The sequence below is a fragment of the Cyprinodon tularosa genome, unplaced genomic scaffold (genome assembly GCF_016077235.1).
Source record: "Cyprinodon tularosa strain WSP-4 unplaced genomic scaffold, ASM1607723v1 ctg501, whole genome shotgun sequence".
In the NCBI taxonomy this organism is placed as follows: domain Eukaryota; kingdom Metazoa; phylum Chordata; class Actinopteri; order Cyprinodontiformes; family Cyprinodontidae; genus Cyprinodon; species Cyprinodon tularosa.
In genome coordinates, this window is record NW_024039232.1 from 115,281 (window position 1) to 133,962 (window position 18,682).

General features: G+C 40.5%; 1 protein-coding gene across 1 annotated transcript in view; it reads right to left on the minus strand.

Moving 5' to 3' along the window:
* Window positions 1-16,971, minus strand: part of LOC119795165 (dual specificity protein phosphatase CDC14AB-like) — a 29,084-nt gene extending 12,113 nt beyond the window's left edge. The window contains exons 1-6 of the mRNA XM_038303016.1: window positions 16,547-16,971; window positions 15,264-15,354; window positions 6,286-6,361; window positions 6,078-6,170; window positions 5,904-5,983; window positions 3,177-3,243 (exon numbers count right to left, since the gene is read on the minus strand). Coding sequence (XP_038158944.1) covers window positions 3,177-3,243; window positions 5,904-5,983; window positions 6,078-6,170; window positions 6,286-6,361; window positions 15,264-15,354; window positions 16,547-16,583 — 444 coding nt within the window. The 5' untranslated portion in view covers window positions 16,584-16,971. The remainder of the gene's footprint in view (window positions 1-3,176; window positions 3,244-5,903; window positions 5,984-6,077; window positions 6,171-6,285; window positions 6,362-15,263; window positions 15,355-16,546) is intronic.
* Between the last annotated feature and the right edge of the window lie 1,711 nt (window positions 16,972-18,682).

The following is an 18,682-nucleotide window of genomic DNA, read 5'->3' on the forward strand; positions in this document are numbered from 1 at the left end:
AACTTAAATTACAGAGGAAGCCCTTCCTGCCTTGCTGGCAACCACTACTGAAAAAAACAGCAACATGGTCACTAAGTATGATCTATTTATCACAAAGCTGCCTATAGTTGCTCTCACAATCCCCCCTTAGACCAAAAACCTCTCAAATTCAATTGCGTAAATATCAGTACGCAGAGACAGTAGTTTCTTACAGGCCCATAACCTCTTAGGGGCTCCATCACTGACACCTTATAGGCTCCCTACGCAATTAGCTAAGCAGTAGTAGTTTTAATTACTATGTTAATAACTGTGTATAGTTCATAAAAAATACACTCATATAATGTTTCAAACTGCAATAAAGATCTTAAAAGAACGATGTATTTGACTATTTCATTTTTTACATTACTACACTACTGGAATTATGGGTAACCCAGATTGTCGATCAAAACCATAACCGTTACGTACCATGTGTTAGGGACGATGGATACCCAGAAGAGGTACTTAGGCGAATTCCAGAAAAGAAAAAGATTTACGGAACTGTAGCCGTATCCTGAACCTTTATCACGAGTTGTACTTCAAATGGGGCCCACCCAGATAATGTGTGGGCCTATTTTTGTCTTGTTACGGCACTGCTCAAATTGTCATAGTTTTTGTTCTGTTTAAGTTTTATCTTTGATTTTATATTGGGTGTATTTCCATTTTGTGTTATTCTAGTTACCGTATTTTCACGACCATAAGGCGCACCGTACTAAAAGGCGCAGTCTCAGTTATGTGTGCCATTACTGTATTTAACACACACATAAGGCACACCAGACTATAGGGCATGTTTTTTATATGCAGGTACATGTCCTCTACTATCTTTAAATACCTCTACTGCGTATTTAAAAATACAGCAGGGGCAAAACTGAGTATGACTGTGCTTTATTCATGTATTTATTACAAAGTATTAATCAAACCTGGGAGCTGACCGTGAAACAGACACATCTCAGATGACAGAGCACTTTGATAACTCCTAGATTAACTTAAAATCTTGAAACCTGCCGACGGAATTTGTTCGCTTTTATTACCGGTATCCTGGTGCCTGCAGTTTAAATTATTTAGATGAAAAACACCTGCCAGCCACCGCGGTGAACCCGGAGGCTACCCGGCCTAGAGGCTGCTGATGAAGGAATTTCTACTGTCGGTGCACCGCTGGTATGTGGGGGTCTGAACGGCTCCGACAGAAATAGTATAGGCACGATGATAATCTGGATGAACTGACTGCAATTATTAAGTTTTCAGGTGGACTTTCTCACCTAAAACATATTAAAACTACTTTATTCCCACTGATCACAGCAAATATAGCTGCAAGATTTAGATTATTTAGATGAAAACACCTACCAGTCGCCGCGGTGAACCCGGAGGAGACCCGCCCAGAGGCTGCTGTTGAATTAAGTTTTCAGGTAGAAAAATAGAGCGGGAGCAAAACTAAGTATGATTGTGCTTTTTTCATGTATTTATTACAAAGTATTAATCGAACCCATCAAAGTCATCATCCTCTGTTTCTGAATTAAACAGCTGCGCTAAATCAGACATGCCAATTTCCCCTTCTTCGCTGTCAGAGTCACTTTCCAAGCCGGGCGGCTCCTCGGAAATGATGCCGGCTCTTGCGAAAGCTCATACAACAGAGCCAGCAGACACGTTAGTCCAAGCATCAACAATCCATCCGCTAACGGTGGCGTAATTTGCCCGGCGCTGCCTTCCACTTTTCCTGAAACTGTGGTCTCCGTCTGTCATCCATCGCTCCCATGCCGCTCGCAGCCTTACTTTGAACGGCCGGTTCACACCGATGTCGAGCGGTTGAAGTTCCTTTGTCAGACCTCCCGGGATAACAGCGTTCATTTGATTCACCTTTTTTTCACATCAGCTGTGAGATGGGCACGCACGCAGTCACAGATTAACAGCGATGGTGATGCGTGGAAAAAACCACCTGGTCTCCTCACATACACCTGCCTCAGCCACGCTTTCATCATCCTCTCATCCATCCAGCCTTTTTCATTTGCCTTAATATCATATGTCATCAGAGCGCTGTGTCTGTCTCGCTGTCAGCTCCCAGATCAGCTTCTCTGATTGGTTGATGCGGCGCGTCCAGCAGCAAAACTTAAATTTTTCCATCTCGAGCAGCAGCAGCGCGTTGGCTTTTTAAACGCTCCCGACGCGCTGCGCCTGCTGCTCAAAACGCGCTGCGGGAGCTTTTGCTGCGCCTATACGCGCGTCAACCATTGACTTTGCATGTAAACACGCTGCTTCTGCTGCACCTGCTGCACCTGCTGGGTCCGGTACACACCGATGTCGAGCGGTTGAATAACAGCGAGCACAGCTTAATTTGTTTCACCATGTTTTTCACATCAGCTGTGAGATGGGCACGCATGGAGTTACAGATTAACAGCGATGGTGATGAGTGGAAAAAAAACACCTGGTCTCCTTACATTCAGCCACTCTTTCATCATCTCCTCAATGAGGTGGTCTCAAAAGTCGCAGTTACAACACACATTGGGCGCACCGCTCCAAAGGGCGCACCGCACATTTTGAGGGGAAAAAAGACGTTTAAGTGCGCCTTATAGTCGTGAAAATACGGTAGTTATGATTGTATTTGAGTTCTTATGATTTCTTGTTCGCGCTCTTTTACCCTCTTGGGTCAGTCTCCTTTTCCCTTGCTCCCTTCTAGACTGCTCTTTTCTCACCTGCTCCCAATTTGCTGTATTGGGAGCAGGTGTATATGTACAGTATATGCACCTCCTCCTCAGTCACTGTGGCTGGTTTGTCGTCATTTCTTTGCCCCCTTGTTGTGAGTATTCCTGGTTCTCAGTTTTTGTTGATTTTGTAGATTTATGCTTTTAAATTTTTGCTTCTGTTACCCTTTTTGTTATTAAATCTGCAAGTAACCATCTTCATATTCAGTGTCCGCATTTGGGTCCTGTCAAACATCCACCCAGCCTGATACAAATAAGGTAAAAACAGAACTTCAAAGGTCATCTTATGGTAAAACTACAGCCTTGTGCACTGGAATGTCCCACTTGCTCAGGATGTGCACAGGAATTTGAACTGGCTGCAGGATGTCACAAACATACAATGACCAGTAACTTTAAAACAGAAAATAAAACTTGAAAAGAAATTAACCTTCAAAAGGGTTATGGGACTGGCAGAGCACAATATACCTTGTGTAATCCCTGTAAGCAGTCGAGGACAGAGAGGTTGAAAGTGCACTCGGCCATTCCTGCATCCCTGTGTGAAACACAGATGTTATAATTAAACCAAATGAAATTTTGCAGAGATGCACAGGTTAGAAAGCACAAAAACATGGAAAAAAAAATGAAAAACAGGAATGTAAAATACCCTATTAAAAAATATGTTGATTGAAATTTATAATATTATTATATAAATAATGTATAATGGTTTGAAGGTAAACCGTAACTAGTGTGAGCGTTTGACAACGGGAGAGCAGCAGCTTAATTGCTGCGAAGAAGATGTTTATTTTTTTTTTTTTTTGCTGGTTTACATTCTGCTTTGCTATTTTCTTACAGAAGTGTTAAAAACTGCAAATCCTGCAGGAATTAGCACAGATGTACATTAGGTGGTGCTATGGCACCTGCCCCTCTTCCACTGCAGAAATATGGCTCTCGTTAAGTCTTTGGCTATGTCTGATCATCCGCCCTCACCCCTAAATCCCTCAATCATTATATAGAGCAGAGACTTTACAGTGAACTCAGTTAACTGACCATTCGGTCGGTCATGTAACTCCAACATCTTTGTTATTAGTCGCCCCCGCTACAGCAAATCCCAAGATGCTTTGCAAGGAGAGCTTTCGCAAAGCAATCTGGCATATATCTGCTTGTCTAGTGACCATATATGGTCACTACTTTTCAGTAGAATTGTGGTAAATTTTCATTCCACTGCTTTTTCATCCACTAGACCAATTTTTCCACTGTACCACTTTGAGCATTTTTTCATACCATGTTTACCTTTTTAAAAGGTAAAAAAGTAAGTCCAGGCTGTTCTATATATCCAGTCTGTTCCTCTGCTTGGTTGTGATGCCAGTCAAAGCTCAAGGTGAATTCAAACCTTAAAGAAAAACTTACTTTTTGGTGGATAAAAGCTTGTTTGATTTTTCACTGTTCTGAGCTCTAACAGGAACCACTTCAGTCTAATGGACTAATATATCTCTAAAACAATATGAACTCTTAAGAAATCGGATCACAGTCTTGCATTAAAGAATAATGTAAAAAGATGGTCACAGGAAGTTGAAAGATGCCTGCAAGGTTTTGACTATATAACTGACTATATAAACAACAGTTTAGTTAACACTATCTGTGGAAAATGCTAAAGAAACAAAAAAAAAATCTCCAGGAAGGGAAACGGAGAATAATGAGTAGAACAAAGTATAACTTAAGGTCAAGATAAGAAAAAGCAAGGCCGCTCACACTGAGCCTGATTCTGCTGGAGGTTTCTTCATATTAAAAGGGAGTTTTTCCTCTCCACTGTCACTACAAGCATGCATAGTGTGAGGGATTGCCTTCGAGTCAATGAGTCGATGCAATCAACTGGTTTTCCTTAGATAGAAAACTTTTAATCAATTTGACTGGATGATCTGGTTGAACTGTAAAGTGCCTTGAGATGACATATGTTGGAAATGGCGCTAAAGAAATAAACTGAATTGAATTGATTGAAACAAGCTCAGGTATAACAATATCAGAGATGTGTGGTCAGGGATGAAGAAGATCACAGGCTTCAAGCAGAAGGTTGATCAGATTGATGGAAGTCTTGACAATGAACTGAATAAATTCTTCAACAGGTTCAGTTCAGGACCAACTTTCCTGCCCACAGTCAAGCAAATATCCTGACCTCCCTTGACATGAGCCTTCCCTTCATTCCACATCACAAATGTTTCATTTTCCACCTCTGCCATGGACCCTCATGCTTCAATGCATTTGTCCACAAAAGCCATATGGTAGTGCTTCTACATTTACCTTCCACCTGTCTGTTTCTAGAAGTCAAGTGAGCTGGCACCAGGTCCTGAAGGCCTGTGCAGCGCAGCTCTGTTGTGTTCTACAGCACCTTTAAACCTTAGTCTGACCCAGAAGACAATTCAAGTGATGTGAAACTGTTCCAGCCTTGTTCCAGCACAAATGGCACATCAACCAACAGCCACCTAGATCAGAGACTACCTGCCAAACAGAACAGTTTGATAGACTGAAGGGACAGTTGTCCAACCAGATAGCCAGCAGCATGGAATCCTCATAGGGATCTATACTCTCTCCATCCTTTTTTCTCTGTACACCTCTGACTCCCAGGACCAAACAGTGTCCTGTCATCTGCATAAATACTGGGGTAGCTCTGCAGGCATTGGGTCAGTCAAAGAAAGGAAGGAAATAATCATCAAGTCAAATGCTATTGACCTCAGCATCAGAGCGAATAAAATCTAAAATCTCAACAAGCTGATAAAGAAGATCAGCTCTCTACTAAGAACTCCTCTAGAACCTCTAGGGATCATTTGAAAAAGAATGATTCAATCAAAGTCTTCTCCAGATCGCAACAGAAGATCTATCCTGCCCACTGCTATCAACAACTCAATAACTGGTTGATAAAAAAAAAAAAGAACTATGGACCACTATAACATTTAATTTCCCTTTGGGATCAATTAAGTATTTAGAATTGAATTTGAAATGAACGTCGTTGCCAGCCAAGTGAATATTCATCAGACAGGACTATAAATAGTAAACAATTTTACATTTCCTAAATATATCAGAATATTCATCTTGTCTAATGAACTGGACCTGAATTATTTCACCCTTTGTTAAGCTGAGCCATCACTGTGAATCAGCTAATTCTCTATATTTTGTTTCCGTTCAATTAGAAGGAGGAAGATGCCCACACTTTTTAAGTACCTGAACATCAGGTAGGCTGTATTTTTTCCTGAGATTAGAGTCCTGTAGGCTTCATCTGGTGTCCTTTTTAAATAGATAACCTAGAAACCAAAGGTAAAACTGGGTTACTGACAATAAGGAATGGGATGGAGAGGCATAGTGATGGGAGGGGGAGATAGATGAAACAATATTTACAGTGTAGGCACCGATGAGAACGGCAGCATTGGCTCTCTTCTTCTGGTCACAGCTGGTGTAGTGGACCAGTTTCTTTCTAGATATTGTGAAGGACTTTCAAGACCAAAACAAAGAGAAAAGAAATACATCAAAACAAAGAAAAATCAGTAGCTGATAAATATTCACACAAACCAGCAGAATTGGAAATAGGCAACATTCCCAATATTACCTTGAGCTTTTTGTTGAGTTTGCAGCAGTATTTGTAGAGCATGGCGAGGTTAAGGGGCCCGAAGTCTGCATAGAAACTGGTGCACAAAGCAAAACATGTCATATAAACAAAATACACTATATTGCCAAAAGTATTTGCTCACCTGCCTTGACTCACATATGAGCTTAAGTGACATCCCGTTCCTAATCCATAGGGTTCAATATGACGTCGGTCCACCCTTTGCAGCTAGAACAGTTTCAACTCTTCTGGGAAGGCTGTCCACAAGGTTTAGGAGTGTGTTTATGGGAATTTTTGACCATTCTTCCAGAAGCGCATTTGTGAGGTTGCACACTGATGTTGGACGAGAAGGCCTGGCTCTCAGTCTCCGCTCTAATTCATCCCAAAGGTGTTCTATCGGGTTGAGGTCAGGACTCTGTGCAGGCCAGTCAAGTTCATCCACACCAGACTCTGTCATCCATGTCTTTATGGACCTTGCTTTGTGCACTGGTGCACAGTCATGTTGGAAGAGGAAGGGGCCAGCTCCAAACTGTTCCCACAAAGTTGGGAGCATGGAATTGTCCAAAATGTCTTGGTATGCTGAAGCATTCAGAGTTCCTTTCACTGGAACTAAGGGGCCAAGCCCAGCTCCTGAAAAACAACCCCACACCATAATCCCCCCTCCACCAAACTTTACACTTGGCACAATGCAGTCAGACAAGTACCGTTCTCCTGGCAACCGCCAAACCCAGACCCGTCCATCAGATTGCCAGATGGAGAAGCGCGATTCGTCACTCCAGAGAACGCGTCTCCACTGCTCTAGAGTCCAGTGGCGGCGTGCTTTACACCACCGCATCCGACGCTTTGCATTGCACTTGGTGATGTATGGCTTGGATGCAGCTGCTCGACCATGGAAACCCATTCCATGAAGCTCTCTGCGCACTGTTCTTGAGCTAATCTGAAGGCCACATGAAGTTTGGAGGTCTGTAGTGATTGACTCTGCAGAAAGTTGGCGACCTCTTCGCACTATGCGCGTCAGCATCCGCTGACCCCGCTCCGTCAGTTTACGTGGCCTACCACTTCGTGGCTGAGTTGCTGTCGTTCCCAAACACTTCCATTTTCTTATAATACAGCTGACAGTTGACTGTGGAATATTTAGGAGCGAGGAAATTTCACGACTTGATTTGTTGCACAGGTGGCATCCTATCACAGTTCCACGCTGGAATTCACTGAGCTCCTGAGAGCGACCCATTCTTTCACAAATGTTTGTAAAAACAGTCTGCATACCTAGGTGCTTGAATTTATACACCTGTGGCCATGGAAGTGATTGGAACACCTGATTCCAATAATTTGGATGGGTGAGCAAATACTTTTGGCAATATAGTGTATGTATTGCAGATATATATTAAATATAATACACTGATAACAGTTTGGATTTCTAATCTCTTAAACTCCAACATGGTTGACCTTTTAACTAGTGTTGCACCGATACCGATACCAGTATCGGACAGGGCCCAGATACTGCCCTAAAATGGTGGTATCGGTATCGGCGAGTACCAACAAATAGGGCACTGATACCATTTTGAGAGCCAAAAGTTTATTCAACTATTGTCACCCACTCTTGGTAGGCAATAAAAAGTTCTACTGGATTCACTTTGTATTAGATTTTTTCCTGCTTCACAAAGGTAGGCAGCAGCTTGACAAAGCCACGATGGCAATTATTTTACATTATTATGGTATTGGTATCGGCCGATACTGCACAGCCAGGTATCGGGTATCGGTATCGGGGCCAAAAAACGGCATCGGCGCAACACTACTTTTAACCAAACAATGGTTGTGAATAAAATATTTTATGTTTTTTTTATTTTTAGAACTTCAGTTAATGTCTGGTTAGTCTAGTCACACGTATCATCCACAAAAGAGCGGTTTAATTCAGTGTATAACAGTAGATGAGGAATGAGGAAAAATGACCATTAAAACTGACTGCTCAGGTCACTGAGCACATGAGAAGCCCACTAGTGCTATGAACGAATGTGGTGAGGATGGCGGTTATTTTACCCCAGAAGAAAAAGAAGTTATTTCTCTGGTTCTTTCTTGCACCATCCAATGAAGGCAATAAACAGCCACACCTGGATTATTCATTTGATTCAGTATGAAAGACAGGAGACAGAGGAGTTGGCTGAAGTTCAGGAAGTAGTGGAGTTGGAAAACATGGCCATCACAACATTTTCGCTTTGCATGTGCTTAATGTGTGGGCATTGTTTGTGTTTCCAGAAGGTAATGTGTTTGCAGTGAGTTTACACTTTGCTGCTCTCTATTTCCTCTGATTACAACATTTCTGTATTTGGCGTGCATTTACACCTCTTGGCCATCTTATGAACCAGTTGTGGTTCTGAAATATATAATCCAGAAGGCAATGCCGTTCTGATCCACTGAGTGTCTTTTTACTGTGATCATTGAATCAAATGCAGCATCTCTCTGTAGAGACACAGCAATAAAGTAATACTGCTAGTAGAGGTTTAACTAAACATTTTCACAACCAATCAAGCTGTAACATTCTCCTTGGTTTGAACCGAACTGGTCTGCTGACCCCATATGTGTGTGTAAATGAAGGAACTTATCTCCATTAGTCAATTGGATCTGATCTGATGGGAAAATCTTGCTGCAGACCGTCCATGTAGGAACCTGCTGTTCTTGCTTGTTTTCAGGTAAACTTGTAACTCTAGGCGTGGGAAAGATATCTCAATGATGTGCTGGGTGCAGCTAAATATGTGACTGAAGCACAATCTTAAGGCCTTTATTTTCTGCCTGCTTTAATAAGCCAATACAGGATGGATTTTCTAGCTAAAAGGCACCATTTTGACCTACTGAGAATGTAGACCACAGTTAAATAGAAGAGACTCCAACGGTACAACAAAAATGTTGTTTTAGTCAATGTACGGAGATTTTTCCTCGGCTCAACCAGAACAAAACCATAAGTTTTATTAACGGATATTTAGATAATCCAATCAAAGTTATTATCATATATTATAGTTGACTATAAAAAGGTTTCTAACTTTCCAGTAAAAAAAGATTACAAACAAAAGATCCTGTCACCGGAAGGTCGTGCCAGAGTTTGACCAATGCAGTGACTTTGGTCCATGCTTTTTTAAACTTTTAGAATAGGGTTAAACTGATAAATCTGCCAGTCAATATTTTTTGCTGATGTTAATTTTTTTTTTTCGGTTTGCATCCTTCTATCTGTGCATGCACTTGCCAATTATTTAGTGCATCCAGCCACCTTAAGCGCATGCATTAACATTCCGTTCCTTATCCATTGCAAATGTGTTTTTTGATTTGTCGATATATGTTTATTTTTCATTCCAACTGAAACATTTGTTGTCTTTCTTATTTTATTATGTAAGCAATAAAAAAAGAAGCTTAATCAGCATTCAGTTTCAGCTCCAAAAATTGGGAGCAAAACACTGGGATAAGTTAGACAGATGTAAAAAAACAACCTATATGGGCATTGGCTTTAGAAAAGTCTGCATCTTTCCATCTCTGCTGCAGAGCAGTGGATCTAAAACCCGTCCACCCAAGAGCTTAGCTATGTGGAGGAGAACCCTCATGCTCCAATTTTGAACTCTGCATTTTAGATTTTATTTTAGGAGGTTATAACTTTAAACTCATTAAAATCAGCCCCAGTGAGGCAAGGCGAGGCTTACATCCGTCGTCTGGTTTTTAGCTGACTTTTAGTGATTAGGTAATTTCTTCATAGTTAATAATGTATCGTAAGTTAACGACGTACTTTGAATCATTTGTCAGTTTTAGAGCCATTTATGTAGCTACTTGAGGAACAAAAGTAGTTAATTCCAATCAAAGTAGAGAAAATAAGTAAAGGCATAATATAAAAAGCAGTTTAAATCAAATGTTAAATTCCTATTTTAATTACATTTAAATGCTCATAATACTTTCTTTCTTGTTTCTTAATAAACAGGTTATTTGCATGAAATGTAAATTATACTTATCGACTTACATATCTATAATCCCTCTCTGAAACTTGTGGTAAAAGTACTGAATATGATGCATTTAGATGTTTTAAGTTACTGAGTCTGGTTCTGCTGGAGGTTTCTTCCTGTTAGAAGGGAGTTTTTCCTCTCCACTGTCGCTATAAGCATGCTTAGTGTGAGGGATTGCCTTTGAGTCGATGTATTCAACTGGTTTTCCTTATATAGAAAACTTTGAATCCATTTGACTGTATGACCTGGTTGAATTGTCTCTCTAAAGTGCCTTGAGATGACGTGTTGTGAATTGGCGCTATATTTATAAACTGAACTGAATTAACGCCGCTTCCTCAGTGATGTTTGACAATGAGGACATTGAGACAAACTGTTGTAGAGAAAAGCCTAATGTTGTCTGCAGGCATGATTATGTGTCTGTTGTTAATCCGCTTGCATCATGGGTGCAGAGCTCTGATCTTGTCTTGGCCTACATCTTACAGTGGGATAACAGGCGTTGGCTAAAGATCTACATGACCGTGAACCAGTGAGTTATCTCACAGACACGTGAACTCATTTGGATTCCTCTTCTTAAAATGACTGCAGACTATAAACCGATTATTTATTACATCATACGCATCAGTCTCAAAAGTAGTGGTTGGTCTATATAAAGAATTAAAGCTTATTGAAAAGCTATTTATTTAACTGGGGTATATATGAACAGAAATATAAATTAAGGGGAAGATGGAGCGGGAGATCGACAGGCGGATTTGTGCGCTGTCTGCTGTGAAGCATGTGCTAAACAAATTGGGTCATGATCAAAAGAACGAGATTCTGGATACAAGCGGCCGAGTTTTCTCTGTAGTGTGTCTGGACTCTCCGTTAGAGATAGGGTGAGGAGCTCAGTCATCCGGGGAGGACTCAGAGTAGAGCCGCTGATACTCCACGTCGAGAGGAGTCAGCTGAGGTGACTCAGTAATTTGGTTAGGATGTCTCCTGGATGCCTCCCGGCAGAGGGCACGTCCCACCGGGAGGAGACCTAGAGGGAGAGCCAGGACACGTTGGAGGGACTGTTTCATGGCTGGCCTGGGAGCGCCTTGGGGTTCACCTGGAGGAGCTGGCCCAAGTGGCTGGGGAGAGGGACATCTGGGCCTCCCTGCTGAAGCTGCTACCATAAGCGTCGTTAGACCTATTTAAGGGTGGCTTCAGTCACCCTTTCTTTGGCATTAGCCACCCTATAATTATTTTGCGATTTAAAAAAAATATTTTTTTTTTTCTGTATTTATTTTTTCCTCATATTTTCCCAAAACAAATGCAGTAAAGCACCGAATAAAAGCCATAAAGAAGACAAGTTAATCTGAAGAATCATAGGCGTAACTTCCTTAAGGACTGGTGTGGACATGTCCCCACCAATATTTTGTACACGTATTTTGCTTTCGGTGCTGTGTATATCTGATTAAAACCCCATTCATGCCGCTCCTCAGAAAGAAAATAAAAAAAAGTTCTCCCCGCTGCTCACCGTCCACAAACCCCGACAAAAAAACTCAGAAAAAAGAATCTGTTGCCTCTCGCTTTCTCCCCATCACCCCCCTCCAACCTCTCCCCATAACATTTGAATTGAAGATATCCGCAGTTGACGGGTCGGGTTCGGTAGTCATCCTAACGGGTTGGGCGGGTGCGGGTTGGTAAAACTCGACCCATGCAGGTCTCTAAGCTACACTACATTCAGTATCGTTGCCATAGAAACAGACAACAGCGCCAATATATCAGAATTATACTAAAACACACGCAAATAATTTCCCACATAAAAAACAGGACTTTCAGTCCATTACAGTTTTCCGTTTTTAGAGGGTTGATTATTTTGCGTTTATTAAGTGATGGCTGTGGTATATTAGCTTTCACTGCTATAAGCTTTCGCAGCAGGGATTGATTAATTTAAACACCTGCTCTACTGATGGTCTATCGGAGTTGGTGTTTAGGTTGAACATAAAGAACACCTTTTATTTGAAGCTTCTTGTAGCTACTGTTTTAATCCCGGCTTTACTTAAAACTTTTTCCTGACTTTGATAGTGTTGCCATTCAGTAGCAAGCACTGCGCCCCTTTTTCTTTTATATGTACACGTACATTTAAGATTTAGCGTGTTATGATGACAACTCATGAGCAAGCTGCTTTTTGCAATCTAGCAGGGAGGTAAGGATAGGATCTTGCAGGTGTGACGTCACTCTGCAGGGGGTCCAAAGATAAAAGATTTAAACAATTTTGGCATTGGAATTTCAGATTTAAGGGAGTCAGAAAGTTCACTTAGTAAAAGTGCAAATAATAAATCTGATTACCGATTACTTTTAAGCTGGTTGAACATACTGCAACAGACTGGTGACCTGTCCAGGGTGATCCCACCTCTCACCCAGAACGTGGCTGGAGATATGCACCAGCACCTCCTGATCCCACACAGGGATAAGGTTAAAGAAAATGGATGGTTGAACATAGTCCGCCTTCCCAGATTCTATCAAATCAGTATTGATACCCTCAGGGGCGGATTTAGGAAATTTGGGGCCCTAGGCAAAGACAGGGAGGGGGCCCCCTGAGAAGTAAACCCATAAAACAGACCCATTCTACAGATAGAGAAATGTTAATAGAATAGACATCCATTATTTGTTCTAGGTTTTGTCCCTCTCTTCTTTTCCCTTTTTCCTCTCTATTTATCAGCGTTCTGATGGCATTTTAGCCAAAGGATTTTTATCAAAAACATAATTAATGTGCACAAATAAGGATTAGTTGTATTAACCATACATGGAAACAGAGTTTTATGGGGCCCCCAGAACTTGGGGCCCTGGGCAACTGCCTAGTATTGCCTAATGGTAAATCCCCCCCTGGATACTCTGCTGGTGGATGTTCTTGACAGAAAGACGGAGTTGCTTAATCATATTCTGCTTAAGGCCCCATAAGATCTTGTCCGAGTCCTGGTTTAAAAGTAAATTAATTTTAAAAAGTGACCTAAAATTGACCGTCAATAAATGTTCTACAAAATTGATATATTTATTTGATTTCTTTGATTTGTACTGTCTGTTTAGATTTATGTGATAATTTTTGCACAAAATATATAAGTGGATATTGTAACAGTTATGTTTTTAACTGTAAGCATTAAATTGATAAATGATATTCGCATTTTTTGGGCTTTATCCTTTCCAACAAAAAAAAAAAGGCGTCGCGCAGGTAGCTCCCTTTCCTTATGAGCTGTCCCCACCAACTTTCAACAAAAAGTTACACCCTTGTCTTAGACAACACCTTAGCAGGTGCACTGAAAAAATTTGGCGCGCGCTTTGCGCGCGCAATATCTTCTGGGGGCTGAGCCACCCTTGTCTCTTAAACCTAGAGACGCCCCTGGCTGCTACCCAACCCCAGATAGGCGATGATTTATAAGCTAATGGATGTAAACCTAGAATCTGACACTGGTGGAGCCAGTGAATTTAAAAAGGGCAGTTCATCTGTCCAACCCATTCAACCAGCTGCTCACTTGCTTTAAAATGTGCTTATTTACATCACAGGAAGATTTTGTTGATAAGATTTAAACTAACTAACAAAGTTATTTTCTGCATTTACTGCATTAAAGACATCAAAACATCTCAGATATCTGGATGAGGTGGAGTTTGAGCCTCAACAGGTCATCACACTGATAAGATTTAGAGACTGATCTTATCTGACAGCCTCACCCCAGAGACCTAGGAGCCTTCCTGAGTTTGATGGTCCTGGGTCTGACCTGGCTTCTTTACGGCAGCCTTGATCAAGGACCCTGACAGTCTGCGAGAATGAAGGGGCCTCCTTATTGCAGGGGCAGGGGGCTGCTTTTTTTTTACAATCCCAATCTGAAGTGCACACTGGAAGTAGATTAACTGGCATAATTTTTTTTATTGTTAATGTGAAAAGATTTTAACTAAGATAAAGCCAATTTAAAGTGTTGATTTATACCCTAATTTAAGAACTTTAGAAACCAGGATTTATGTTTGTAGGAATGTTTAAAACTGATATTTGTTTACTTAATCATCTATTCACTTAATAAAGTTATGTCAAAAAAAAAAAAAAAAAAAACGTGTTGAGGAAGTCTAAACCGGATTTAACCCCAGCTTATCCTTCCTCTGTGGGCTAACACTAATCCTACACTGACAGATTTCTTATCCACCAATGTTGTGCTTTAAATCACTTCATTAAATTCCCATTGACTTTTGGTGTTTACTTCCAGAATTCATTGTCAAAATGGCGGCCCCCAGCGTCTGCAGTAGTTCCAGCCAACGTTTGCCCCTTCACACCCATAAAGTGTTTTTTGGGTGCAAGTGTGTGTGTAGCATTGATTCCATTTTGTTCTTATCTTGGTGGGGGTGTGAATGTCTGTGAAAGCATGAGGAAGGGAATTGGTGGGTAAATGAATGCATGTCAGGTTTTTTATGGTTTTTGTTTCAGTTTGTTCAGGTTTTAGGTCTTAGTCTGCCGCCAACCATGGGGCCTCTAACCCCCCGAGCCATTCTTCCTGCTGGGGCTCCTGCCAGCTAATGCACTGCTGGTTCTTGGTATCAAGGTCTGGGTGCTTGGACCAGATCTTAGCTTCAATGCCTAAACAATGCAGCAATAAAACCACATTTTTCTAAAGATTTATCAAGTTATTTACTCTATAGACGGCTGTTTTAGTCCCGGAAAGCTACAAATTCTTGCATAGTGAAAGAACCCTAAGGTCAAGTTGATGTAGGATGGAGATAAAGAGAAGCTGTCATTTCTGACTTTAAGGTAAAATAAATGTGCAGCAACAGAGTGAAATTTCAAACATTTTAATCTGGGGTTTAAGGTGATTTTCAGATGGCAAATTTGCACATAACCAGGAAACTGTAATAGTCAGAACTGAACTCTCTAAATATCAGCTGAGTTCAACTCTTTTTCTCTTTGTAACATCGCTGGTGGTTAACTGGAGACAAAGATTGGCCTGGTGATGGACCAATAATACACTGCATCAGAGGAACCAGCTGTTAAAGACGTACCTCTCATAAATGAACTCTTCATCTGTGCTGAAGAAGTGTGTGTTTGCAGAGTTCTTTGGTTTGACAGGGAGAGTAGCAAAGTACAGCCGATCTGTGGGATACAGGACAGACAGACAGGCAGACAGACGAACAGCAATTCATTATTCACATGATCGATGGGTACATACTGGATAGCTGATTTTGGCTATTTTTATTCTGATTAAAATTTCCAAAAATCACAAACTATAAATGTAAGTTATTTAAAAAAATATAAAAGCTGGAAACTAAAAAGTAAATAAAAAAAAATATTTATCATCTGAAGATAAAGATTTCAAACTGTCAGATTGTTTCTGATAAAAATGTTTATTTCTTCTATTTGTTCTGTTTCTAAACTTCCAGTTTTTTGGTAGAAACCTCACTGTATCAGAAATGGACATCCATCTATTTTGTGCTTTATAGCTAAATAAATTGCACATTATCTAAATGTATATTTTTCTAATATGAATTTAAGAAGGAAAAGGTGCAAACATTAACAAATCCTCCACTAATGAAAGGCATTATTTACTGAAAGTAGAATATAGTGACTAAGAATCACTGTTTTCTGTATAAAGGCTGCAAAATAAATCGAAGAATTAGTTAAGTTAGATTGAACAAGTAGCTGCTGCAATTTTTGCATTATGCATTAATAGGTGGCAGAGCCACTGGTTACTGTCAGCAGTGTTACTGTAATCTGCTTTAAAAGTGATTTTTTTTTTTAGATTAGATTAGATTAGATTCAACTTTATTGTCATTGCACATGTACAGGTACAAGGCATCAAAATGCAGTTTAGGTCTAACCAGAAGTGCAATAGCAGCAAGTGCAGGATAAATAATGGTTCCATAAATACAGGACATGGGTTTCTACTGGATAAGTATAGAGATGAATACCATTATAAACAGAATCTTACTAATAGATGAATATAATATATAGATAACCAGTGTTATAAACTAAATTTACAGCTGGATATGTACCGAAATAAAGTTTGGATGGAAGCTATCTAAATTAAAGTGCAGTGGAAAGGTAATTGCATATTACAGTTAAAGTACATTATTGCAAATTTATATGTAAACAATTGGTACTGTGAATAAACAGTCGGCAGTGCAAAATATAAGCAGTCGGCAGTGCAAATCAATATTCAGTCAAAGTGAGTAGTGCAAGATGCATATAAAGAGTTGTTACAATAGTAACAGTCAGGAGTGCAGGTGAACAATAGAGTCTTGTAAAAACTAAAAACAGAATAGAAAAATGTGCTTGCTGAACTTACCTTTGATGAATTCTGCCTGTTCATACTCCTCTGCCATTTGACCTGTCAGCCAGCGGTGCTTTCAGTAGATTCTGAGTGATGGTTAGTTCTACTTGGCAACAGGATGGATCATTTCTCTCTTTCATTTAGCCGATATGACACCACTTGTGATGTGGCCAGAAACCTGTTCGTTCACAGGGGAGGAGCATGATCCGATGTTCCACTTTGATGTCACTACTTGGATTCAGCCCAGACAGCAAAAACAACATGAACTCCAAAAGTTGCAATTTAGTCCACTTCTATCTGCTCAGGCAGCTCCGTCACAGTCTCCAAAGTCCAACAAAGCTCATGCCTTCTCTCTACTTTCCGGTTTCCCATAATTAAAAGGCTTTCCAGAATGTTCTGACAAGCAAACGCAAGCCGTCCACTCACAGGGAGGGTGCTAATCTCTCTGCTGATCTGCACGTCATGCACAGAGGCTGCACAAACACACATCCCTTTGCAGAAATGTGCCTTTATGTAATAGCTTATATTAATTCTTTCATAACAAAGGTTGTTTCCATGTTAGGACCTGTGGGCAAAACAGAATTTTATAGGAAGATTACAAACCAACTGTCCAATAGCACTTAGAGTGGAGCACAATTGCATTACCTGATGGTTTACACACTGGCTCTGATGGCCTGTAATGATTCATCTTTTCACCTGAAGATGTACCAAAGGTCTTGGTGCTTAAAGCTGAAGTCTGTAAGTTTTTAAAAATCACTTTTTTGTCATATTGGCTAAAACTGTCCCTATGCCCAGACAGCAGTACATGCGATATGTAACCTGTGAAAAAAACTGCTTCAATTGGTATCGCCTACTGCCTGTATTTCAATCTGGAAAGAATAATTCGGGACGAGTCAAAACAACCAATCACAGCCAGAGGAGCGTCTGATGGAGTGTCAATCACAGCTCACACACGCTGAATCCCGCCCCCCCTTCTGGTCGCATGCGGTAGCCGGGCAGATGCTGTGAGAGGGGTGGAGCTTGGAGGTGGGGCATGAGTGAAGCAGAGAGGGTGGGGGAGTGGAGTGAAACCTGTTTTTCTTCAAATTTTCAGTCGAAGTCTGCTCTCTCCTCAATGTTACAGACTGCAGCTTTAATTTCTAATTGTCACTAGAAAAGGCTGTTTTGGAAAAACAGAAAAGTGGGAATGCTTTTTTATGCTGAATGAAAAAATAAAAATTAGCTAAAGAAACTGCATAAAAGAAAAGAAGCAGAAATTAGCTGAGGAACATATGAAAATGTGATAGCAATTAATCAGAAACTTCAAACAGCAGAAAACAGTAGAATCATCTGAAGATTTTGTAGAGTAGAATCATTTGGCAGAATAATGGCAGAAACACACCCATCTTAAAAGCAAATCATTTAGTTAAAGTTGATTAACCCAAAGAAAAAGTCTAAAAGTATTTGTTTACCTGGAAGTTGACAGAATCAAAGCATCTGCTTACGAGGTTAGCAGATGCTTTATTACAGCTTCATTAAGAAATGTGCATTTAGGTGTGTTGTCAACAGAGCGTGGTAGTGTAATTTGAAGAAACTGGTTCAGTTCGGATCATAGCTACAAACCATACGGCACAATGAATAAGTGTGCATGAGGAGGAGGCTTTTATTTTGTAGAGTCCCTATAGTCTTATTTTGAAAGTCTACCATGGATGTGCGTCAAGGGAAGGGTCATGCCCAGCAGTGATATAGAATCCATTTCTAAATGTAAAATCACTGGTTTTCCATGTTATTGGGTGAATAGATGCTCTAATAGATATTAGAGCGTAAATGGGAGACTTTTATTGTGAAATTTGCTCCTGGGTGTGTTTGAAAAGGTCCCTAGAGTCTAACAAAAACAAGCTGGTGGAGTTTGGGTCATAATGCTAAGCCATATGTGTCAATTAATACATGAGTATAATCTAGAGGCTTTTATTTTGTAGGGTCCCTGGAGTCTTATTTTGAAAGTCTAGCAGGGTTGTGTGTTGAAGAAAGGGCAGACCCTTTACTTGATGAATTTCCAATCTTTAAATCACACTTTTCCCCTGTTATTAGGTCAATAGATGAAGTGGCAATGGGAGGCTTTTATTTTGAAATTTGCCGCTGGGTGCCTTTTGAAAAGCCCCCTAGAGTCTA